We start from the raw sequence: 25,345 nt of genomic DNA on the forward strand, positions 1-25,345 counted from the left end.
CTCTCTCTCTTTCTCTCTTTCTCTCTCTCTCTCTGCTATCTGTTTCATCCTGTTTTTCTTAGTTTGTCTATCCATTCCTATCTTTCTGTCTATTTATCCTGTCCTTCTCTTTTTCTGTCTGTCTATCTTTATCACTTTTTATCTCCTATTCTTGTTTTTCTCTGTATCACATTAATTACTTACTTACGATAAGTAATCTTTCCAAACCTCGAATGTACATGTAGGTAAGTACACAAAGTAAAACAAATCCAACGTTGCAAACTTTAATAGCCAAGTTCTACCGTCCGTGTCACACGAAAATTTCCTAATTAGCGTTGCCTAAGTGGCTTTCCACGAATTCAAGGCGCGAACGAAGCGTTCTTTCGAAGCTGAAGTGGAAAGACAAAAAAAAAAGAAAAAAGAAAAATGGAACGAGTGGAAAATCAAAACGATACGAAAAGAAAAAAAACAAAGAAAGATTGGCTTGACATAATTAAAAAAGTTGAAAAAGTTGATTGGAGACACATAAATTGGGTACTTAACTTTTCGTGTCTAATTATCCAGTGAATCTTAACTACAACTACAGTATCGAAAAGAGAAGGAAAGTCGATGTTTCAAGCGTTTAAAAGATAAGCTTGTAATAAATTTCTCCTCGCGTTATTGCCTTTAAGAGTTTCTTTTCTATATTATATATGCAAATATATTTGCGTATTTTATAAATAGATCCAAGCATATGTATATTTTAATGTAATATTTACTATTCACTATTTTTATTCTTATTAATATCATCGATATTACTGTTTACGTCAAACGATATTTCCTATTTATCTCGTACATTTCCCTCTGTGTATCACTGTCATTATGTATACATATGATAAGCTTGCACACGTACATATACATGTAATTTTCGAGATAGTTTCTGCCAACCAAGGTTCGATGCAATAGCTACAATCTGTTCACCGATCTCTAGCACTCTCGTTAATAGCCACTTTCGCACGATCATATGAAGACATCCTCCATATCATAGATATGTATGCATATATATTTATGTAAATGTATGTGCTTAGTAGGAATATATATTTGTATGTGCTTTTGTTTTTACGAAATGGTGCAATGAAACACCAATCAATGCTACATTTTCGAGTTATCAATTCGAACTGAACGACTCGTCAACAGTTCGTTAGAAATCTGTTCGAGTGTTACACGTACTTTACATATTTATAATCAATCCTTTAGAAATAGGTCTTTAAGAGTTAATGCTGATATTTAAACGATACATATGTTCTACAGGATCTCCTTTAAAAAGATGTAAAAAGATTTTTTTGTTATATTTTTTTTTTTTTTTTTTAATACATATATGTTATCCTATTCATACTTTTCGAATTATACTATTCTCCTATATATCTAGGATTATATATTAAGAAATGAAGAAATTTGATACCAGCGTGGATATAGAATTAAACACAAAGTGTATATATCAATAAAAGGAACTATTCTCTTACTGAAACGACAACGCGAAGTGTTCAGAAGCAAACTAAATTAATCTTCATAATCGTGATCGATCAGTCATATCAACGTTTACTAACAACCAAATATAAAAGTTTTCTTCAAACAAAATAATTAATTAAATCATTGTAGATATCGTTCATCGTTTACGTAAAAGTAAAAGAAAAAAATCAATAAAAGAAAAAGATTTAAAAAATGAAGAAAAAAAATCAATTAAAAGAAAAAGAAAATTTATTAGTGTTACTTTTACGAATTTATAAACATATATCTCCAACATATTTTACTACAACATTTTAATCCTCTGTATAGCACTTTTATTTACTACTTTATGCGGATAAAATCATTGTTAAATTTTTCTAAAGTATTTACAATCTACTAGTTTGTCCTATAGAAATTCTTAGAAAACATTTGTTTTGATTTATTTAGGACGAATAAATTTATCACGTAAAGGTTACATTGGGTAACAATGTGATCGCTAATGAGATTGTTTTGATTTCTTGTGTACTGTGTTCTAACGTCGTTTTGTTTAACGTTTCAAGATCAGTCGTAGTCAGATCGTAGAAGAGTGAACATTAGGTAAGCATTACTTTTACGTATCTTCTCTTTTTAACTTATATCTCCAGTGTATTTTACTACAATATTTTAATCCTCTGTATAACACTTTTATTGACTACCTTATGCGTATAAGATCGTCGGTAAAGTTTTTTAAGGTACTTACAAGGTACTAGTTCGTCCTATAGAAATTCTTAGAAAACATTTCTTTTGATTTATTCAAGAGGAATAAATTTTTCATGTAGAGATTATTGCGTAATAATGTGACCGCTAATGAGACTGTTCCGATTTCTTGTGTAGTGCATCTTAACATCGTTTTGTGTAATGCCTCAAGAACAGCCATAACCAGATCGTAGAAGAATAAACATTAGGTAAGCGTTATCTTTACGTATCTTCTTTTTTTACGAATTTATTAACATATATCTTCAGCATATTTTATTATAATATGTTAATCTTCTGTATAGCACTTTTATTAACTAACTTATGCGTATAAGATCATTGATAAATTTTTTTAAAGTATTTACAAGATACTAATTCGTCTTATAGAAATTCTTAGAAAACATTTGTTTTGATTTATTTAGGACGAATAAATTTATCACGTAAAAGTTATCGCGTAGCAATGTGATCGCTAATGAGATCGTTTTGCTTTCTTTCGTATTACGTTCTAACATCGTTTTTTCTAACGTTACAAGATCATTATTTAAAAAGAAAGAAATCAATTGAAAGAAAAAAAAGTTTATTAGATTATGCATTATATTGGGATATTTTGTGAAAATTTTGAAGAATTAAAGGCAGAAGAGACATCCTTCTTGTATCACAAAGAATAGATGAAGAATATATGAAAGAAAATGTGAGTATCCCGAAGGGATCTTTAACGATATCGTATATCGTATTCTATTCAATATCGTCCTTTCAGTTTACTAGAAAAGACACTTCGAATTTTATGATTGCTTTCTTAATAATACACAGAGACTTTCTATTTCAATAGAATGCATTGAGTGTAAACGCGAATAAAGTCTGATATTATATCATAAAAAAGATTTTTATAAGAAACATATTTCTTTCATATATCTCTTTCTTCTTTGAAAGAATTATTTACACTTGCATGAATCTTGATGTGGATATGATTAGATTGATGATAAAACAAATTCTACATAAATAAAATTCTCATTAATTAAATATTACTATTTCTTATATTTTTAATAAATAAAATCATCTTGATAACATTTTGTTTATTTTTTTTTGAGATTAACAGAATTTAACTTTCTTTTTATATTATAATAAATGGTATGATCGTTAGAAAAAAGATAAGAGCGAAAGAGAGAAACAGAGTGAAACAGAGAGAAAATAGTAATACGTATTAAAATTCTCGAGAAACCACGAGTTTACATAGACACGCATACACATCAGTAGGAAAATTCATTTTACATAGACCCTACAACTCGACGAACTAGTTTACTTGCAATTAAAATTATAGGAAAGTATATTAAATTAACAACATTACACAAGCTTTCTGATAAAAATATGATATAATAATTAAAACTTATTTAAATAATTCCATGCAGTTAAATTCACGTTTAAATGAAATTTTTGGACTTCTGTTAAATTCACCAATGGGACTTCTAACTTGTAAAATGTAATCACTGGTTATCTTTGAAGTACTTGTTCCAAACCCTAAAACCACTAAAATTGATCGCACGATCTTAATGAATATAGTGGAGTTGCAATAAATGAATATATTCTCGGATATAACATACTAGTATATTTTAGAGTCAGCTGCAACGAGACTATCTACGAAATTAGAAAAAGAAATGATTTTTGATTGTCTTAGAAATGTGTCTAAATTGTTAATATCGAAATTATTTCTATAATTTCATATGATGTTTCTCATAGAAAACGATTTTATTGCATCACGACTAAAAAATAAAAGCTACGCATCATAAATCATTTGCTTCTTGAATTTGTACTCAGTTTGAGATATATATCTAAGATAAACTAAAAATTTACAGAGATATCTACGACATAAATAAGCCTTGGCCACGGATTCTTTTAGTTTCGATTAGTAATTGATATTAAAGAAAAATTATAAAGAATTTTTTTATCTAATCGAATTTTATCATCCGAAAATAATCGGACTCAATCGCCAAAAACCCAAATTTCAAATCAAATTTTTGAAGAAACTATTTAGCTTAAATTCGTACATCTAATATATTATTGATATACTATGCTCCACGTCTCCGTTTATTTGAAAATAAAAATCCTAGATTTAAAAGTTGAAATATTCTTTTTTAAGGAAAAACAAATTCAAACAAGACACGATCTTATTTGAAAGAATAAGAAAAAAACTTTAATGGAACGCAATATATATAATAAACGAGAAAAAAAATCAAATCTCGTTTTTCTTCGTTATTCTGTACGTTCTTGAAAACAGGGCTTTCTCTGTTAGAGAAATAGAGTTTTCGTTTATTAAAAAATTTGCATATTTAGTGTAATAAAAATATTCGTGATTGTTTTTATTGTTCCTTCGTTAAAAATTAGTTCTCGAGCGATTCAAAGTCTACATCTAATTTGAATAGTATATACAGGAGCTTAAAAGATAAATAAAGTGGAAGAATGTGTAGATTGCTTACAGAAGAATATTACACCATAAGAAAAGTCTATTTTTATATGAATTAAAAAAATAAAACATAATCATCCTTCAGAATATTATTATAATGCGCATTCCATAAATCATACAGTCTCATAATATTATAATAATATCGTTTAAACAGCATCCTCTTCGTTTAAGATTTAATAATTGATAAATTTTATACTTACAATTTTAAACCTGTAATTTTTATATATTTAATTCTTACATATTTTGATAATAACAACTAATGAACAACCGACAACAACAATTATTAATCACTCGACTAAACTTGCGTCCTTTAGAAGTTTTTATTACCTATTCACTATAAATCTATAGTCTTATCTGTTTATAAATAGAAGAGGGGAGAGAGAGAGAGGGAGAAAAGATGTTATCAATTCTATTTGTTACGACCTTCGTCGTTTACCTTAAAGGTAGATGCGTATATTCCAGTTCAGTTTCAGATCAGCCTCCGTACCGTCGACGTAATTTATATTAAAGGAGTTATCTCGCGTTCGATAAATTCGCAGAGGCGTTGTCTAAGCAGAATTCGATGTAAGAAAATCGAAGTTCTCTTTCGTTATCGAATAATTTATTATCAAGGGGTGAAGAACGAAGAGGTCACAGAGAGGAGCAAATGGTGGAACGAAAGTGCAAATTACAACTACGTATGTAAGTCCAACTACATATATAATACCACAAATCTCGATAATATATTTAAAGTCCGTGCTAGGTATTAAATCCCAAAGAACAATATATTAATATATAAAATTTATATCAATATAACTATATAATTATATATTAGTTATATAGTTATATGTAGTATAGTTATATAAATTTCACATATAATTCATATTTAGATTCGAAAAATTAAATTATGTAGGATTAATAAATATAATATTACTTTCGATATCTTCCATATCTAATCATACCATTCGAAATATTTTAATATGAATTTGAAAAGATGCAAAATTCGTAAAAGAATGTCTCTCATTAGACGGATGTTTTTGTAAGAACGAATATGTTCATCATTCTTATTTTCAATAAGTACAAATCCACAGTTTATCGACTAAATATTTTCTCACGATAAAACGAAGATTAGAAAAGCTAGGTTTAGTAATGGAGAAATTCAAACTTCCGAAACATTTATTGATAGGACGAAGAACTAAAGCTAGATACCTAGCTATTCTTCGAAATGTTTCTTCTTTTTTTTCTATTTTCTGATTAAGAAACCACCAGTGTTTCCAGCAAGCGAGGTATTATCACGTCGAGAAGAAAAGAGAAGAGAATACAATATACGAGAATATATACAGGGTGTAGCAAATTTAAACGAACTGCACCAGTACTTTCTATAAGTAGAAATAAGAAAAAGAAGATATTTGCATAAACATTTTATATAATAATATATTAACTGATAAATAATAAATTAATATATATATAATATTAGTAATGCTGAAATTTGATCGTTTAAACCGGGGCACCTTGTATATATTTATGTACTTGTGTAATAGATATATACGAGAATATACACGTATAGTATTTATATAAAAACTATATGTGGATATGTGTGTAACTCACTCCTTCTAAGATATAGAAAACTTTAAATCAAAACAATAGAAAAGGAAAAAAGAGAAAAAGAAGAGAGAGGGAGAGACAAAGAGATTAAATTAACGAGAGAAGTTAATGGATCGCAAAACTTATTGTTAAAAAGAAATAAAAATGAAGGAAAATTTCTTTTTATCGACGTTTCAAAATAATGAAATATCCTATCATAATTTGAAATCATAATTGATGATTTCAAGAAGTTCGTCTTTGAAAATGGCAAATGGATGTACTTATTACTCGTTAATATAAGATTAAAGAATTAATTAATCGAGCAAAAACGAGTTAATCGTCTATTTAATGTAGATACTCGATCTCGTCGATGCAATTTTAAAGTCTATTAAAAATACATCAAAAAAGAAAAAAATAAATAATCAAGCATGCAAAATCCATTTTTCATGAAATAAAATGATAAACCAATATAATGTTTGGCTTAGGGAAGTAAATCTTTTTTGTAGAAACGTGACCGAGAAAAATATTAGCTCCCAATTCCACGGAAATCATGAAAATTCACGTCCGGGAAAATATACTGCAATTTATCAATAAACTAACAAACGTGGAAATATTTTTTGTATATATGAATTTGTGATGTAGAAAAATATGAATACTTGTAGACGTTAAATTTATAATAATATCTCATAATGTCGCATTTGTAAAGCCGATAACATTTATGAATATGTATACGACGAAAGTCTTTTCTTATATTTTTTACGTTTACTTTAGATTAAAAATCGCTTTACTGACTGATAATAAAAGAGGGAAAAAAAGAGAGAGAGAGAGAGAACTTTTCTTCGACGAAACATTATACTCGTTCTTTAATAATCAAATAATTCGAATTGATGTTTTAAGGCACTCAAACTTCAATTTTATTTCTTTCAAAGCTAAGAGGTTTCATTTCTCTTCGCACCATCATATATTTCATCTGATATAATTTTCTCATTAGCGTGAAGAACTCGCTACGGCTTAATTAAAGTGTTAGTTCGCGGATAAAACGTAATATAAGAAAACGTATTCAACGTGTTTTGATACTTAAATTAATTTAATTTAAATATTTAATTTTTATATATAAATTTAAAAAAGAAAAGATAAATATTTTCGAATTGTAGTGTATCGTAATATCAACAACAACGATACGATCGATATCCCTCGAATCGAGGTGTTATTTTATGCTGAGATATTTTCCTTCCGATATTACTATATTTTTTAAAACGTGAAAATATTACACTAAAATACTTGATGTTACGATATTAAAGCTTAGACAGTGAATGCCGATTAAAATTATAAAATTTAATAAACGCTAAGAGTGAAAACAAATGGAATCGTTATACAACTAAAAATATTTCATTGACCTTCTTAATCGTCCTTTATAAATACATATTTTCAACAACATAAAGGTGAACTTGTTTACTTTTTCTTATTTCTCTTTCTCTCTCTCTCTCTCTTTCTCTCTCTCTCTCTCTCTCTCTCTCTCTCTCTCTCTCTCTCTCTCTCTCTCTTTTATCTTTCTTACTCTCTTTGTTACTGTAACATCATAATTAGCACTCGAGTTTAATGGAACATAAATACTCAGTGCATTTCCATTACAAATTATACCATATTTTACTGTTTAATTTTTGAAAATCCTGTGTCTATACCAAAAGAATTTACTTTTTTATATCATTTACATATCATATACAAAATTAAATATCGAATAAGAACTTTCTCATTAAGTCAAAATTTACCTCTAATTAATAAACCCAAAGTATAGAATTAATATGTCCCAATGTAGAACAGGAATGAAAATATTTATTTTTCATCTTGACTGCTCAAAAGCACGTTAATGAAATGACATAAAGATCGTGTTTGTATTTTCAGCAACATTTTCGTTTGTGAGTCGAATGACGACAAGTTTGTCAGAGAAAATTGATGATAAAATGATCAATATTTTAACAAAGTATTTTAAAATCTCGTATAAAATGATCAAATGCAATATAGAAATATATCGAAAAAACGATCGACATTTTTTAAGTAATAACGGCAATTATAGTTAGATTGACAGTATTCGATATCGATTGCTGATAAAACAACGACCAAGAAGAAACAGTTACGTCGAATTGTGATCGAGAGACAATCGTTTCGACAAAAGACTATTATTGCCAGACTTGAATCGGACATTGATATGAGACCGATCGTTGTTTTATTATTGAAATTTTTTTCTCAAGTTCAGCCATCGAATACTATTACAATCCAAATACACAGAGTGATGCAAATGAGTGATCCATCAAATCAATATGTTATTGGCAACTCAATGTCGATATGTTCGTGAAAAAATGAAAAAAAGAATAAAAATGAAATATAATCTTGAAATTTCTTTTTAGTAGTTCTGCAAAATATTTTTTCCTCGACTAAAGTATCTACTAAATGAGAACGTACCACGTATCAATACTTTTTAACATGCTTTCATTATCAGGCAACGAATGTGCTAAAAATTAGCTTTTAAAAACAAGCTTTTAAAATCGTTTTTATAAAATTTTCTATAATCCTTTTCTATCTCATTTGTAAAACAAAAAGTAAGACAAAGATTTCATTTAACAAAAATATTTTTTCAAGAAATTTCTGTTCTTTTAACAAAAGATTAAAAATGATTTTGAAAATTTCTTATCGAACTATCATTATTATCACCACCACCAGCATCAGTTTGAAATTGATCCTCTCAATGTGTCTCCTTAAAAAAAAAGAAAAATACTTTCTGAAGTTTAATCATATAGCGATGACAATGTCACTGCCGTTCAATTAACTCGATAATTATCATGAAGTGGATTATACGTACTTAATCGAATTTCAAGGGAGTGAAATATATCTCGCACTAGGTCAGCGGACTATCATTGGATTAATAATACTCTAACTCGCATATAGGGGAGAGATGTTCGGCTTACCTCGAATTACCCCAAATCCATTTGGGTCTTGTTAACGTTCGCGATAATTATCAAACCAAGTAAACCTGTTAAATAGCTTTAATACTCATAACGATGCTCTTTGTTCTTATTCAATAATACCTTCAATATCAAATAAATATCCCTGCTATCTGTGATCGTATGAAAAACTTCTTATGGCGAAATTATAGTATTTTAAAAAATAAATATAATAATGGGAAAAACTTTTCTCAAGATTACTTTTTAAAAGGCTCTTAATCATCAATTTTTACATAAATCGACTTATTATTATATATTCTAGATAAAATAATATTGTAGATAAAATGAGCTTTTGGATAATAAGAAATTTAACAGTAGATTTATAACAATGTATCGTACAGTTCACCTGTTTCCAAGATATTTACTTTTGTTTACACATTCTGAAGTTTATTCGAAATAATAATCATTGATGCAAGCAGCATTTTTATTTGCAAGAGTAATTCTACCGAAGTGTAAAACAATGTAATGAAAAAAAAGGTGTATCTCTTTTAAAATTTTTGTTTATAAGCGAGACGAATAATAATCAATAAGATGCCAAGTAATATTTCTTACTGAAAAATCGTCCGTCGATAAAAATCACAATGTTTATCGTGTTTATCAATATTACGATACATCGTTCGACAAGGTCGAGACAAAGAGGAAAAAAAAACAAGATATTGTTTTCGCAGAAAGACGTAGAAGACGGAAAGACTATCCAACGAGTTCGACTTATCTTCAAAAATTTCCGAAGTATAAAAAGCTTCCTTTTTCTCGAAGAGCTCGTCGTCCTTTTTCTATGCCCTTCTCTTGCCCTTTAGAGATGGGCAAAGATGAGTCAAGGATTCTTTATATCTTTGTTCTACATCTTTGTGCATCTGCGTTTCTATTTTTCCTTTTTATCTATTCAAACAAACGTAAATAAATACAAACGCATTGTGATAAATAAATATTGTCATCTTTTCCTTAGTAATGAACTTTTACTTATAGAAAGTATAAAAATCAAATGTATGTTTGTATGTGCGTGTATGTGAGAGAGAAAGAGAAAGAGAAGAAGATGATTTCTAACAAAAGAAAAAACAACATACATGAAAAGATAATGCCAAGGCTTTTCCGCATGACAAAAATCTATAGAAAAATATCTTGTCCTTTCCAGTTGGAATAACAAAGAAATTTTCTCATTGTGAAGTTGGCCACGAATTCGTGGGCGTGCCACGAAAATAACGATAAAGCGACGGAGCATGAAGACCGTCGTGGAAATGTTGAGGATGTCTTCGACTACCAATGGAAGTTTTCCCATCTATTGGAAACGATAAACTATGAGAACGAAAAGATATGTAAATAAAAAAAAAGAGAAAGAGATGACCTCCAATGAACGCTTGACTATTGTCTTTTTCTTTTCAGAGAAAAATTTTATGTTCGATTCTATCGATTGTCACGAGTATTTATCGCGTTAGCAATCGCGTTGACCTGTTTGTCGATGTCTATTCGAAAGAGTTTCGATAAGATAGATCAAGTTGGCAAAGAAAAGGAAGTGAGAAAAATTCAAGACGAAGAATCGAATAACTTTTCTGTAAAAGTTGAAAAATAACTTATTAAATGCGTGTTTTGCTTTTGTCTTTCTTTTTAAGATGATACTGAAAGGCGAGACAAGAAAAATAATATAAAGTAGGAGGGAAAAGTATGGAATTAAAATATTCTAACGATTTGATTAAAATTTTAATTTTAAATTTGTTAATATATAGATAAATGTATACAAACAATATTTAGCTAGACAACAAAGATATCATTGTCATTATTAAAAAATAAAAATCATTATTAAAGATAGAAAGAGAAAATTATATTTGAATACAAAAATTAAGAAAACAATATAAATAAAGAGAAATTACCAAGATTTTCCACGCGATAAAAATAATTAACCAACGAAAATTTTCATTTACGAAAATACGTCTAATCTAATTTAAATCGAAAAAATGAAAATCTGTGATCATCTCAACTATCTATCATCATAATAAATAAAAATCACTCATGGGAATCACTGAATCGTGTGATTTTTACTCTTTGCCAAGTTGCCAAATTCGAATTGTCTTACGACATACAGTCAGAGTTTTTTCACGGGATGAAAATGTTATCACGGAAGTTGGCACCGTTAGTGACAACTCGATGGACTTTTTCTTCCAAAATTGCTCTAGATTCGATGGGGATATTGAACGCTTTAGAAACTTGTACGATCGATATCATTGGAACAATTCCATGTCTACTTTTCTATATTTAGATAAAATAAACGAGGAATATTTCACGAAATACTCGTACTATATAATAGGAAAATATTTATTTTATGTTATAATTAATTTCTGCGATAATATTTTCTGATATATCATAATGAATGATAACAAGATCATATACCGAGATATATATTAATGTCGAATGCACCGTTCCAATTAATTAAAATAAATATATGTTAAAAAATATCTGTGTACTTAGAAAATTACTTATCGTTACGAGAAAATCTTGGGAATTTCTTTTTTCTTTTTTTTTTTTTTTTTTTTTTTTTAAGAAAAACAAATATCCATGAGGGAATTAACGACCGAATGAAAAAGAATAATTCGAGATGAGTTCGAGTTAATAAAAATCATGTTTTACGATGACAACATAAAATCGTCCCTATATATTTTTGACTCTTATAAATATACGATATCGAAATTGGCGCCATAGAAAGGCAGGAATAACCGAAAGATGTGGCAATTGCACAGCATGGCGTCTATTTATTTCTATCACCGCTCAGCATGACTCTTTACTACTTCGTTAACTTTCTGTAGGAAGATCAAAAAGGAAGATAGACTTTGTGACTCACCGAAAAATCATTAAACCTTTCGGCGGAAGATGTTTGCTCTGACTAAAAATATTCGATCAAACGGGATAGGAAGGAATTCTAATTTATAAGAAATGACATATATATATGTATATAAAGATAAACATAAAACATTTTAAACGGGGATATCATTCATGAGTCACGTATCATTTAGTAGAATCTCGATGTTTTCATCGACATTGAAAATCACCTAACAAAGAAAAATATGATTGATAGATTTCATGAACGGATATCGCTAAAAACGTATCTGACATTAAAAAGAAAAAAAAATGAAAGGAAACGAGAGAGAAATAAAGAAAGAGAAAAATAGGTCGAACCGTTTTACTTTTTTAAAACGATCTATCTACTTACTAACAACACAGATTTTCGCGGTGAAGCTTTGTCATAAAAACTTCCGTTATTAAAAAAATATCTCGTATAAATCGAAAAAATTAATTTCGACAAAGTTATTAGTAATTATTGATTGTTGTAATGATAGTGATTTAATTTTATAAAAGTAAGATACGTAAATATATCACAATTAAACATTTTAAATAATTGCTCGCCAAAGTCATGTTTTTATCTAATACTTTCTATAACGTGACGATACATACTATATCAGTCATTGTTTCAAGATCGCCATGACTTTTAAGAACTTTCTCTTTCTATCTTTCTTTCTTTTTTTCTCTCACTCAGGAAGCATTCTTCATTAGAGCAATTCTTCCTTGGTCTTAGACTCTCCTCCACAAAACTTGAGGCCTTTTTTAACGGAAGAATCAAAAGTAGGCTTTCAGAGATCACCGGATTCCTCGTTGTCCTCTTTCTTATGCTCTCTTTTTTATGTCCAACTTAACTCCCTTGTCTTTAATTCTCTCTCTTTCTCTCTCTCTCTCTCTCTCTCTCTCTCTCTCTCTCTCTCTCTCTCTCTTTCTCTCTTTATACTTTTCTCTTTTTCAGCCTAATCGCACAACGATATTTATATCTACTTATCTAAGAATAATCTTCTCGTCTCATCGTGTCCTTTCCTATATTCATTAATAAATCGTACCAGTTGTCCTCTATGTATCACTTCTAACCCAATTTTCAAAAAATAAATCAAAGGCTGAATAAAATCTGTGATTAAAAATATAAGAGTCATAAATATACATTTTTATTGATCTCTAGAATATGGTAGTCTTTTTTTTGATCGGACTGTAAAAGTCAAGTTAAAATGCAGATAGATATTACACGTTAATAATTCTATCGTAATAAAAAGTTGAGATCTCAAAAACAATGATATTCCCGTTATGATGGCCGAAACATATTTTCCATTGTGACATGAATAAAATGATATCTGTATTTCAAGAGAAAGACTCAACACTGGACGTTTCTCCTATGCGTTATATGTAAATGGTTATCATTAGTATCACCTGCTATGAAAAAAAAAAATACGATTAAACATTTTTTTATTCGCCGTCACGACACTCGCATATCTCGTTTTAATAAAGACAAACTCAATATAAAATCATGTCTATTGTCGACTTACAAAAGGTTTCCTTCGCAAAAATGTTATCTAATCTCAATGGGAGTTTCTCGTTGTTTTATTAAATGATTTTGAAAAAGTCATTATTATCATATTATTGTATTATTTTATTACGAAATACGAAAGCAAACTAAAATTAATTGTATCATTCTTTTAATTATTATATTTTCTTTTTATATATACTCTCCATTTTCCAAACTTTCAAAAGATATTGTCATTTGAATATTCATACAAATTAGATGATAATGATTTCTAAACGTTCATATGATCCTTCCTGACCATTTTATTGTATCACGTGATACATGGCAACATAACGCGTGCGATGTAAACCGATACGCGTCCTACATTACTCTCTGTTATCTGGTTACAAATCGAGTCTTCGTGATCCACCATCGAGAACATTGAGAGCATCAAAATTACAAGAGTTCTTGTTATAAATAATTGTCTTCTGTTCGTTCACGTGGTATTACAATCGTTCTTTCTACCTTATCTTAGACCAATAGAAGTTTCTCGTTTCTTATTTTTAGATCTTTCTGATATTTTTTATTTTTTTATAGCAGCGTTCATATCAGTGAAATAATTAAATCATATTTTCTAACTTAAAAAGATTTCGTTTTATCATTTTTTTCTGATATTTTTGTATTGTTAGTACTTAAATGTAAGTAGTACTTTTATACTCGTATTAATTTACACTTTTACTTTTTCTCTTTTCTTTCTTTCATGAGTCACGCTAATTGAAAATGTCGATAGTGGCCATTTGCCCGAGTTAATGAATCCTTGAAATTGGATCTATTTCCCAATGAGCTACTGAAGCAAGGAACCCCACAGCAAACAATGCTGTTTGAGAGAGAAAGAGAAAGAGAGAGAGAGAGAGAGAGAGAGAGAGAGAGAGAAGGAAAAAAGTAGAGAAAAAAAGAGTGAGAAGAGATAGAAACTAAAGGGTAAAAAAATAATGATCCCTATATAGGGTGTTCCGTTTATCTCGAAAAATTGAAATATCTCGTAAGTTTCTAAAGAGTGTAAGATTTCTCAAGTTATCAAATGTTATATTATGTATACATGAGATAAGATGTTTGGCCTTTGTTTACACTATGCAAAGTAACAGCCGGCAACCAAACGATACAGATTTATACTCCTCAGAAACTCATAAATTTATAACATAGTTTATAATATTTTACGATAATAAACGATCTCATATGGCATGTCGTTAAATGAAAAGAAAGATAAATACTATGAAAAGAAAGATAAATGATTCCACTTTAGAAAAAAAAAAATTAATTTAACTTTGAAGTTTTCCCCATCAATCAACTTGAAAAAAAATTGGCACCATATGATATCTCCCTTTGTACCAAACATACTTGCAAAAAAATTATTTTTATAGGTTCGGTCCTTCACTGAGAAGAGATTCCAATTTTTCTAAATGAACGAAACACTTTGTATCATATTCTCTGACCATATAAACCCATATAATCCCAGGATATGTATCTGTATGCACGCACACGTACACATACGTGACATGTGTTATAATGAACGAGAATGAAAAAAGGAAAAAGAAACGGGGAAAAAGAAGAGAAAGGGCATCATCAACAAACGATCAATTCAAAAAGACAGAATTAAGAAGGCCAAATTGTGGGTTCGCGGACGATATCTAACATAGTAATTGTTATAGCCATATGAGTGATAGCTATGAGGAAAAAAGAAGAAAAGAAAAAGGGAGAAGAAAAAAATAAAGCAAATAGTGAAGGGCGATGGATGAGTTACAAAAGAGTGGGAGAAAAAAGAGTGGGAGGAGCAATGTAAAATGTGCAACGACATAAGAAGAGGATAGAGGAAGGAAGAAAAAAAAAAGAAAGAAAGAAGAAGAGAAGAAAAGAGAAGTGAATTCAGTGCAAAGCTTGCGGACTTAAAGGACGTGGCTTGTAGGATGCGACTTTCGAGAGTAATTAGGGCGACAAAGCTGTTTCTGAAAAGCTATCCCCTCCCCCACTTCTTTCCCATCTCTTTATCACAGCCACGACTACTTTCCTCTTTTATATCCCTATTTCTCTCTCTCTTTCTCTCTCTTTCTCTCTCTCTCTCTCTCTCTCTCTCTCTCTCTCTCTATCTCTCTCTCTCTCTCTCTCTATCTATCTATTTATCTCTATATAACTTTCTCCTTTTCTCCCCTCCTCATTGTTCTTTTTTATCGCAATTTCTCGTTAAAGACGATGCTGTTACGTTCTTTCACATCTCAGCCGACAATCTTCTTCTTCGATCATATTCCGTGAACTCAAGTAGAATAATCGATCAAAATGATTTCCACGATTTCATTCTTCCTCATCTTCTTTCGTCTAATCGCGAAAGAAACAAGCGGCGTTCCCTTCGAACTAATGTCAGGAGAAATGTCGTGAGTAAAAGTAGAACGTGTTGGATGTTGTTGATCGATCGATTCCCTTTCAAAGGGTGTACTTCTTTCTTTCCTTTTTTTCCTCGCTAACTCGTTGCGCCACTTATAAGTTCCATTTTCCACGACCTCCATATATGATCGTTTCCCGAATATATGAACAAGCATACATTCATACATACATACATACACACATATGCATACATACATAGCTACAATTATTGTTTACATGGGCACGTCTGGTAGAACAAAACAATAAAATCAATGACGTAAAAAGGACAAATGTCACGATCGAAAGTAAGTACGAGCTTTGATCATCGATTAAAGTTAAAAAAAGAATTCAGCAAAAAGAAAAACTTTCTTTAAAAAACGAAGGAAAGACAAAAGAAGGAACGTCGGTGAAAAAAAAAGTAGTCGTTTCTTTTTTCTTTTTCTTTTTCTTCTTTGATTTTGAAATTCGAACAGTGATTTTAGATTTGTAAACAGCATAACCCAATTTTACGAAATTTTTCAACGCATTAATTCTAATAATACTCTTATAATTTAAGCTGCGTTTAAAATTTTTTCCTTCTCTTTTACTCTTTTATCGTTCGAACTTACAATCGAGGAGATAGTTTTTGTTTCCGCTACGGACACAAGAAATATGAGAAATTCTTGTAATATACTTTATTAGAATTTTCGATAGTTCTGACGAGAAAACGGTATCACAAGAACAGAATATTATTCTTTAATTCTACAAAGAATGAAAAATATTCGTTTTTTTACAGTTCTTGCATCGACGATAAAAAGAAGAAACGTGAAATTCTTTACGTCATTCAAGCGTCATATTGACATCATTTATCTCAAAGGATATGATCGACGAATAAACGTTATCTCGAATGATCCAAGAGCGAAAAAAGCGTTTAATACCCTTGACATGATTAATGATTTTTCACAGTCCCAGCTTTTTTATAGACGGTTTACCTTCCTGAATGACTCTTTTTTTTCGTAAATTCTTTTATTGAAATCGTTAAAATATTAAATGTCTGAGAAATTTTATGATATTTTCTTCAGAATTTTTTAACAACGAATACTCTTGAAACAATCTATATCGTGCATAAAGATCAATGAATAATTTTATGAATCACTTTGTAGATCTTTTATTTCTTGCCATATATAACATTCAATTGCCATTTATAACGTCAATTTATTAATTTTTACGATCCTTTTAATAACTCATTTGTTTTAATTAACTCTTCTAATTAATTCTGTTGGAGCATATTCCAACAGAAAACCATTAGAGTTATTTGGCGCATAATAGTCTTGGCTGAGATTTAGTTTATTATTGCATGTCAAACATAATCGTTGTTTACATTTCTCTACATTCAATTATTTGATCGATTGTTATATAGCATTCCGCATATCGTGATCTTGATTAAATAAACATCGTATATACATCGTGTTCCATTTCAAACGATATGGCCAAATATCTCCGATCCTAATGGTTTAACAAATAAATATTTCGGATAAAAGTTGCTAGCTTTTAAGAGGAATATATAATACTTATTGCAGCTGTTTCATAGGAGAAACTGTTGTCAAGATACAAAAGTCATAATATTTTTCAAATGAAAATCAACATTTTAAATCTTATAATAATTATTTCCTATAGATTAAGAGGTATGAAAAAATGTTACAGAAGAAGGTTGTACAGTTAGAAAAGAGAAGGAGAAGGAAAAATAGAATAATATAAATGTTCTTTTCCTAAAATCATTTATATATATATATATATATATATATATATATATATATATATATGCCCTTTACAATCTAGAGTTTAAAATTCTTAGTATTGCTATTAAAAAAATTCGATGACAATGAGAAAAAAGTTTAAAAATTCTCCCTAATTAAGTCAACGTGTAACGATGTTATGAGAAAAGTTCTTTGGAGGGTAGAGAATGTCGTGTTAGTTAGATTCATTTGCATCTAAAATAGTAAGAGAACGCAAAGAAAGAGAAAGAGAAAAAAGAAAGAGCAAGAGAGCTAGCATATTCTAAAAGTGTTCTCTTTATTTCTTACTCTCGCAATTTCAATGATTATGAAAACGAAGAGAAAAGTTTCTGAATATGAAATTACTGCTTCTGGACAAAAAAGAAAAGATTCTCTCTCTCTCTCTCTCTCTCTCTCTCTCTCTCTCTCTCTCTCTCTCTCTCTCTCTCTCTCTCTCTCTCTCTGTCTCCTTTTCTCTCTTTCTTTCTTTTTCTCCTGTCGAATCTATTAACAATTTGATGCAAAACCGTAAAATATAATGATATCTCTTACAAATACGATACGACAGAGAGATGTTTCTTGTAAAAAGAAGGAAATGAATTACAACTCGACTCTTATCATAAATTTGCCATAGTTAAACGATATCGTTCAAGAAGGTAACAATACTCACTTATTCCTTATTATTTTCCATGAGAATTTAACGCAGCATTTAAAGCAACGTCATCAATTGTCCAAGTATAGGATTATAGCGTAGCAACGAGAAGAGGAGTAGAAAGGAGGATTGTAAGAATAGCAGAGCCTACAATAATACCATCTTCCTCGCGACATCACCTTGTCGAATTCATTCTAAACACATTCATATTGAAAGACATTGGTTTGACTTTAACCTTTTGCTGAGGGTTTCTCGAGGTATCTTTGCAATATCCTCGCGGAGGATATTCTATCATTATATTCTACGCATATATTAAAGCGATGGGAAACAAGAATAGTGGTGAGCTTAGCTGCACGGTTAAACTATTCCAATACGAGTATTCGAGCGTTGCAAGGAAGTTGCCGTAATATAGGTTCTGTAAGCCTTAGAATTCTCCTGTATACTCTATCCTCTCCTCGCTGCTTCTCTACAATCCTTATAATTACTAATAGTAAGAATTTGAAATAGGTCTTTCGATATTAGTGACTTGATTTCCGCGGATTTATTCCAAATGTAATATTTATAATGCTGAGATTTGTTGTTAAATTATTTAATATTAAAAATATGAGCAATTTAACTTTTCTTTACTAACAAACACAATGCATTATCAATATCTCAATTCTCGTTTAGATTAATCGTAATTTTAAAGTTCTATCTTTTTTTTTTTTATACAAACAGCGTTCCGATTAAATGCATCCCAATAAATCTAAGAAAATTTATTAGCTTTTGTTCGAGTAATAAAAGAATATAATCTATTGCATTTAATATAAAACAAAAAGAGAGAGAGAAAATCTTACTCGAACGTTTTGTTATGACCTTTGAATCGTCTCTTTTATGGTAATATCATAAATTAATCCAAAGTGAATTGGTCTTGGTAACTCGTAAATAAGATCGAGAGAATGATCAAGAAAAACGGCATCACTTGAAGTAGGTTCCTGGCAACGAAAGAAAAGGCGACGTCGAGGTAGCCGAAAAAAATCTCACATCAGAAACGAATACGAATGGTTGGCTATATTGGTGACGTCTGTGAAGATAAACGAACTCTGCTCGAATGTCACAGTGATAGAGGAAGAAAGAAAGAGAGAGAGAGAGAGATAGAAGGAGAGGGAAGAAGGTACTATTTATACGAAGATATCTTGAAGGGAAACTTAACATTTTCGTGATTCCATCGAGCTTAGCAACCTCTCGTTTTTTCTTTTCCTCTATATATCTTTCCTCTCTCAGTGTTTTTTTCTAAGTCTGGCTTAGAAGTACCTTACAAAACCTCTGGGAGCTATTTGATTTCTCTTTCTCTCTTTTCAACGCGTATCAAAAGAAAAAAATTACATACATACGTACGTACGATTTAAGTTGGCAATACGACTTGCTCGATTATCATCTAGACTTGCGCGATAAAGATTGTACTTTTCTTAAGCAGAAGAATGAGAAAGTTAAAAAGGGGTAAAAAAAAAAAAAAAGAATGAAGAAAGAATAGACGAAAATACGAAGTCTTTATGAAAAATGGAGAGAAAAAAAATGGAGGACATAGAATAATTTCCATTGTGCCGAGATGACGAATGATGTGTACCATGTTGTTACAGTTTTACTTTTGTATAAAAATAACAAAACAATATCCCTGACCAAACTCGACCAAGTTTCGTACTTATTTCGTGATTCAAATAAAGTTTGTCGATTATTCGTAAATGTTTTTACCATAATCCGAGATTTTTCAATTTCTCTAAAATTCCATCTTCTATTCGATAAAACGAGTCTTGAATAGAGTTTTAGATATCGCTTGATCTAGAGATTCCGTATTTCCTTCTTCTGAAATAACATATAGTTACTAAGAACGTGCCTGGCTATTTCCGATAAAGTTGGAGAAATGTAGATCCTGATAGCTTTTTTCTGAGTGCACCACAAGAACGGATTCAGTGAGATAGAGTAATGTAAATTTCTCAGAAACGCTTTGCAACTTCTTCCTTGCTAAAGCATGCATTATTACGCGTCGTATATCTAATATTCATGACAATTTGTACAAGAGCTCATGCGAAAACAGAAAGAATATAAATCTTCTATAATCGTTCATGGATTCAATTGGACGTTAGATAAAATACCATGATTCATTCTACAAGTGGACGAGTGCGTAAACATTTGCAAGAAAAAAAGATAAAAAAAAAAAAATGAAGAAAAACACGAACGGAAGAAGAAAAATTACCAAATAGATATTTCTAGTTCGATTAGTATCGCATTCAAGACTTTTTTAATGGATTAACAAATCAATCTAATTTAATTATGAAATCCGTGTTTCACAAATTTTTACATAAAATTTTGACGAAGACAAAATGAACAAGAAACGCTTGTACGAAGAAAAAAAGAAAAAGCATACGAGAAAAAAGGATAGAGTGAAAGACAGACAAAGGGAAAGCCAACATTGGAGGGTGTAAAATCGTACGAGTGTTAGCTTGATCCTACAAAAAGGGGTCGTTAGGGTTTATTTACTGCGCTAGGATAAAATAACATTTACGTAGAGAATATAGTTCTCGACCTGCAAACTCAGACAGATTAACGTCGAATACATAGAAGAACCGGTGAAAGTAAAAGAGACAAACGTAAGTATATAACGTCGTCGCTCACGATCGTTTTCGAGCCCTCACGTCCATTTGTCTCCGACATTATTCCTTTAGCATATCTTTCAACGCGAACAACGACTCACTCACGATTCTCTCTCTCTCTCTCTCTCTCTCTCTCTCTCTCTCTCTCTCTCTCTCTCCCACTTTCTTTTTCTTTCACTTTCGTACTCTCTTTCTAAAATAAAAGCTTTACGACAGGAGCTTGCCCCTTATTTCACAGTTTCCGCCTTTCCGCTCCTCGTAAATCACTGAAAGTTTTCCTTCGTTCGTTTACTGTGCCCTTCTTTCTTTCTGTCTGGTTCGATATTACATCACAGAGAATCGGAACTTGGTACATCGCTACGAACTATAGCCGAGTTAGTCAAAGTATCTTTGGATGTCATGCTTTTTTATGTTACTTTTTTATATTCACTTTGGTGAATACATAAATCTGAGATTTTTACTATAGTATAATAAAAAATGTTTAGATATTCGAGTCATCTGCAACTGAAAGATTCAATATCTTAGTTATTTTTGATAATAAAAAAAAAATTCTCAAGAAGAATATATTTGATTATATAATTGATATATTTATTACATAGGCTGATATAATTGAAGTTAAAACTTTTGCCTTTTGATAATATGTTGAGAAATATTAGGATCATCGATATTTTTCTAAATTAAATTTGATTGTTTTTCATTTCACTATATCACCACCTCTTCAATCGAATGTTCTTTTTCAAAATGTTTTCCTGAACAAACCAAGATATTCAAGTTTATAAATTTTAGATGACTCGTATGTCCAAATGTATGTCAGAGAGCGTTTCTTTTTAGTTTACTTCCTAAAGAACATATTTTATATTCCTTTCACAAATGAAGCATGGATTGTGACCTATTACTAAAACCTATAAATTCAAACGACATACTTCACTTAAAATAAGAAAAAATAAATCTTTAAAGAGAATTCAAACCCTTAAGAGATATTTTATCCTCATCGTTTCAACTTTAAATTACTATAAGTAAACAATTCGTAATATTAAATTCCATTAAAAAAGAACAAATTAGAATATGGAAACTGAACTCGCGTAAACATTATATGTATGTCCTGCGAAAGTAATTAAGTATTACCCTTTTAGTGGGAAATCTTACGACGCTTGTTTTTAATTAGTCTACTTGATTTATAGTTAAAATGATGATCAACATTTCGTAAACATTTTCGTTCGTTCGTTCGTTCATTCGATATTGATTACTTTTACGTACCATATTTTCCCTGAATTAAATTCTATGACTGTTTATATAACAAGTATTATTTTTATCTCGTTGCAATTTATTTAACAGAATATGAGATAAAAGGGCAAACGTGCACGAGTAAAATGAGCTACTGTTAAGAATCAAGTTAAACGAATTTAAAAAATTCTTTGCATTCCTTTATTTCTTTGAATAATATTAGAATATCTTCACTATGTTTACGCGCATTTTCGATGTACCATAACTTACAAAATTTAAAATAAAAAGAAGTTGCTGCATAATATGTACGTTTATTAAGGTTCGTTCGTGCGTGCCAAGAAAATCGATAATCCCGAGAAGATCCCGTCTCGTGCGAGTTCTCTTCATCCCACAATTTCCTCTTCGATCAGACGATATGCACGCCTGAATAAGTTCTTCTTCATAAATGAAAACGTCAGCGAGAAAAAGAATTTATTTCGGTTCTTCTACTACCACGATATACGAATAAAGTGTCAATTATTATTATGTGTCTAATCGTGAAATTATAACATATTAAGGTTTAGTATAGTTTAATGTGCGATGCAAGATATGCGTTTTCATGTAACAATTTAATTTTTCATTACATTCCGTTAAAAAAATTAAAATGATTTATATAGCTATAATATATTTAATGGCTATTATAATATTCTTTTCATAAATATTGCTAAAATAATAGATCATTTATAAAAAGATTGAGAAAATCCAAAAGCAAAGCACTCTAAGCAAAGTAACTAATCGATAATTGTACAGTAATAATAAATCGTAGTAAGATAATATTTTAACGTAAAAGATTCGATATGGATGCTATTGTACTATAACAAATATCTACTTCCTTTTGTAAAAATGTATCGAATAGATACGATCGTAAATAGAAGATAGATCGATTTAATTTAAACGAAATATCAAATCCCATAAAATCATGCAAAAGGTTATAAGAAAGAAAACGAAACTTTTGTTATTTGTAAACCTTAAAAATGTCTGTAACTATTTTTGAAAAGAGAACAAACATTTCATTTTCTTCTGATCGCGTCAAGATTCGAATGAAAATCGATGGTGAAATTGTTAAAAGAAAGGTCAAAGTTAAGAATCGCTCTCGTGACAGTTCTAGATTCGTTCGGTATTCGTTCTTCCGTACGGGAAAAAGATACCGGCTGATTCCCGCTGGCTCGATGGCACGGAAAATGCAGGAAATTGCACTCGCGGCGAAACGAGAAGCGTAATTTAGAACAGACTGCTGCAACCTAGACTTTCTCCACTAGTGCGCTACCCTCTAAAATGTTCCATCTTTCTCTCTCTTACACACTCTTCTTTGGATAGGCTCACGTTTCGAACTTGAGTCGAGTACTCGACTACGCCTACGAATACGGAAGAGGAAGAGAAAGAGAAAGAGAAAGAGAGACAGAAGTGAGAGGGAAAAAAAAGGAAAAAACGTATTTCTTAGAAAAAAAGAAAAAAATTCTCGATTTGCACGAAATAAAGATATCCTATCAACACGATAAAAATATTCGTTTTTATCGCTTTGTTTTACATTAAAGGTAATCAAATTTTCCCAGTCGTTATTTCATTAAAAAATTTGTTATACTTTTAGACATTTTATTCTCATCTGATATTTACTCTTTCTCTACCGATTTTTTGTAATTCTCTTTCTAAAAAGACAAAACATAATATGAAAATATTTGGATAAAGACAATTTTGATTAATTAAGTCTTTATTAAGTGCTTAAATTTCGAATTCATTTTCAATTTCTTAAGGAAAAACTATCAATTTATTGACTTACTTATAGGATGTCACCAGTGCTAGCAGCTCTTGTAGTTTTTGTAGGCGGACCCGATCTTTGTGGATCTTGTCGTGGCCTGCAATAGATGATTTTCCGGAAAGCTTTTCGGAAATTATCGCTGAGAAAAGCGTAAAGGATGGGGTTGACGCAGCTATTGGTATACGCCAAGATATGACTCGCTATCTGGACCATAATCGTCGCTGACTTTAAAGGATATGCCTCTAAAGACTTCGTAACTAATATTACCTGTAAAAATAAATAGATAATTCTTTTTTTTTTTAAGTACCTATACATTCATCAAAACAATTTTCTGAGATTAAATGATTACGATAGTAGAGGTACGAACGATATTTATCTACTCAAAAAGTGGATATACATTACATAGTACACCTATAGTATTAACTTATTAATTAAATGTTTTTTCGTTTCAATTAATTCATTATACAGGATTGGTTAATCAAGAATTACTATGATTGTTTCAGTTAAATAATTAAATCTATCATGTTGATGGATAAAATCGTCATTGACCTAATTTATTTTGTAAAAATATTTAAGTCTTGAAAAGGTAAAAAATATTTAACTCACCTGGATTGGACACCAACATATAGCGAAAACTCCTACAACGACGAGAACCAAACGAGTAACTCGTCTTCTCCCTCTTCGACTCTCGGCACTAACACGAGCACCACGCCATAGTCTGACAAGCATACAGACGTAAAAGACGCATATCAACGTCAATGGCAGCAAGTAACTCGTTAGGAAGAAGGATACCTGGAAAAAGGACCAATCATATTGCGGTAGGATCCGACAAGCCGTCGACGAGTTGTCCAAATCCTGAAACGTAAAGTGAATCTACATACATAAGGGAACGACTCTCGTGAGAGAAAAGAGGCTATGAATTAGGGAAGATAAGAGACATCGAAAGATCAAATTTTTTAACAAATTTCAGTAAATCATTGAATCGAATATTTCATGATATATATTTATTTGTGCATATATGTAAAATCATATATATATATATATATATATATATATATTTTTTTTTTTTACAATGGCTACAGATTCTGTACAAATGCACGCTGTTACGTTCTATTTATTTCCCGTCTTATATATTATTACTACCATTATAATTATAATTATCATTATATTAGTTAATATTGTTATCGTTATTATGAATAATTTTTATATCTATATGTGTGTGTTTGTATAATTAATTTAGATGAAACTCTAGATAAATGCATTCCAACTACCAAGCTCACAATTCCCCAAATATACGATAAACCAACGAATATACAAAACACTAATCATCTACAGTTACGACATAATTTA

At 30.2% G+C, this 25,345-nt stretch overlaps 1 protein-coding gene and 1 long non-coding RNA gene across 6 annotated transcripts in view; one reads left to right on the forward strand and one right to left on the reverse strand.

The window, feature by feature from the left end:
• LOC122628403 (allatostatin-A receptor-like) overlaps nucleotides 1-25,345 on the reverse strand; it is a 43,510-nt gene that overhangs the window by 5,927 nt on the left and 12,238 nt on the right. The window contains exons 4-5 of one of the 3 annotated variants that reach the window (XM_043810673.1): nucleotides 24,602-24,787; nucleotides 24,017-24,262 (exon numbers count right to left, since the gene is read on the reverse strand). In XM_043810673.1, coding sequence (XP_043666608.1) covers nucleotides 24,017-24,262; nucleotides 24,602-24,787 — 432 coding nt within the window. Of the gene's footprint in view, nucleotides 1-24,016; nucleotides 24,263-24,601; nucleotides 24,869-25,345 lie in introns of all 3 variants that reach the window. The other 2 variants (XM_043810671.1, XM_043810672.1) reach the window with 2 other exon arrangements.
• LOC122628404 lies at nucleotides 1,103-24,984 on the forward strand. Of its 3 annotated transcripts, none has more exons than XR_006327037.1 (3): nucleotides 1,103-1,184; nucleotides 5,122-5,335; nucleotides 10,349-10,861. It is a non-coding gene; the product is annotated as an uncharacterized LOC122628404 (long non-coding RNA). The 3 variants fall into 3 exon arrangements; XR_006327036.1 differs by lacking the exon at nucleotides 1,103-1,184 and adding an exon at nucleotides 2,361-2,408; XR_006327035.1 differs by lacking the exons at nucleotides 1,103-1,184; nucleotides 10,349-10,861 and adding exons at nucleotides 23,342-23,643; nucleotides 24,023-24,984 and having other exon boundaries at nucleotides 4,866-5,335.

This window comes from Vespula pensylvanica, chromosome 4, assembly GCF_014466175.1.
Source record: "Vespula pensylvanica isolate Volc-1 chromosome 4, ASM1446617v1, whole genome shotgun sequence".
In the NCBI taxonomy this organism is placed as follows: Eukaryota; Metazoa; Arthropoda; class Insecta; order Hymenoptera; family Vespidae; genus Vespula; species Vespula pensylvanica.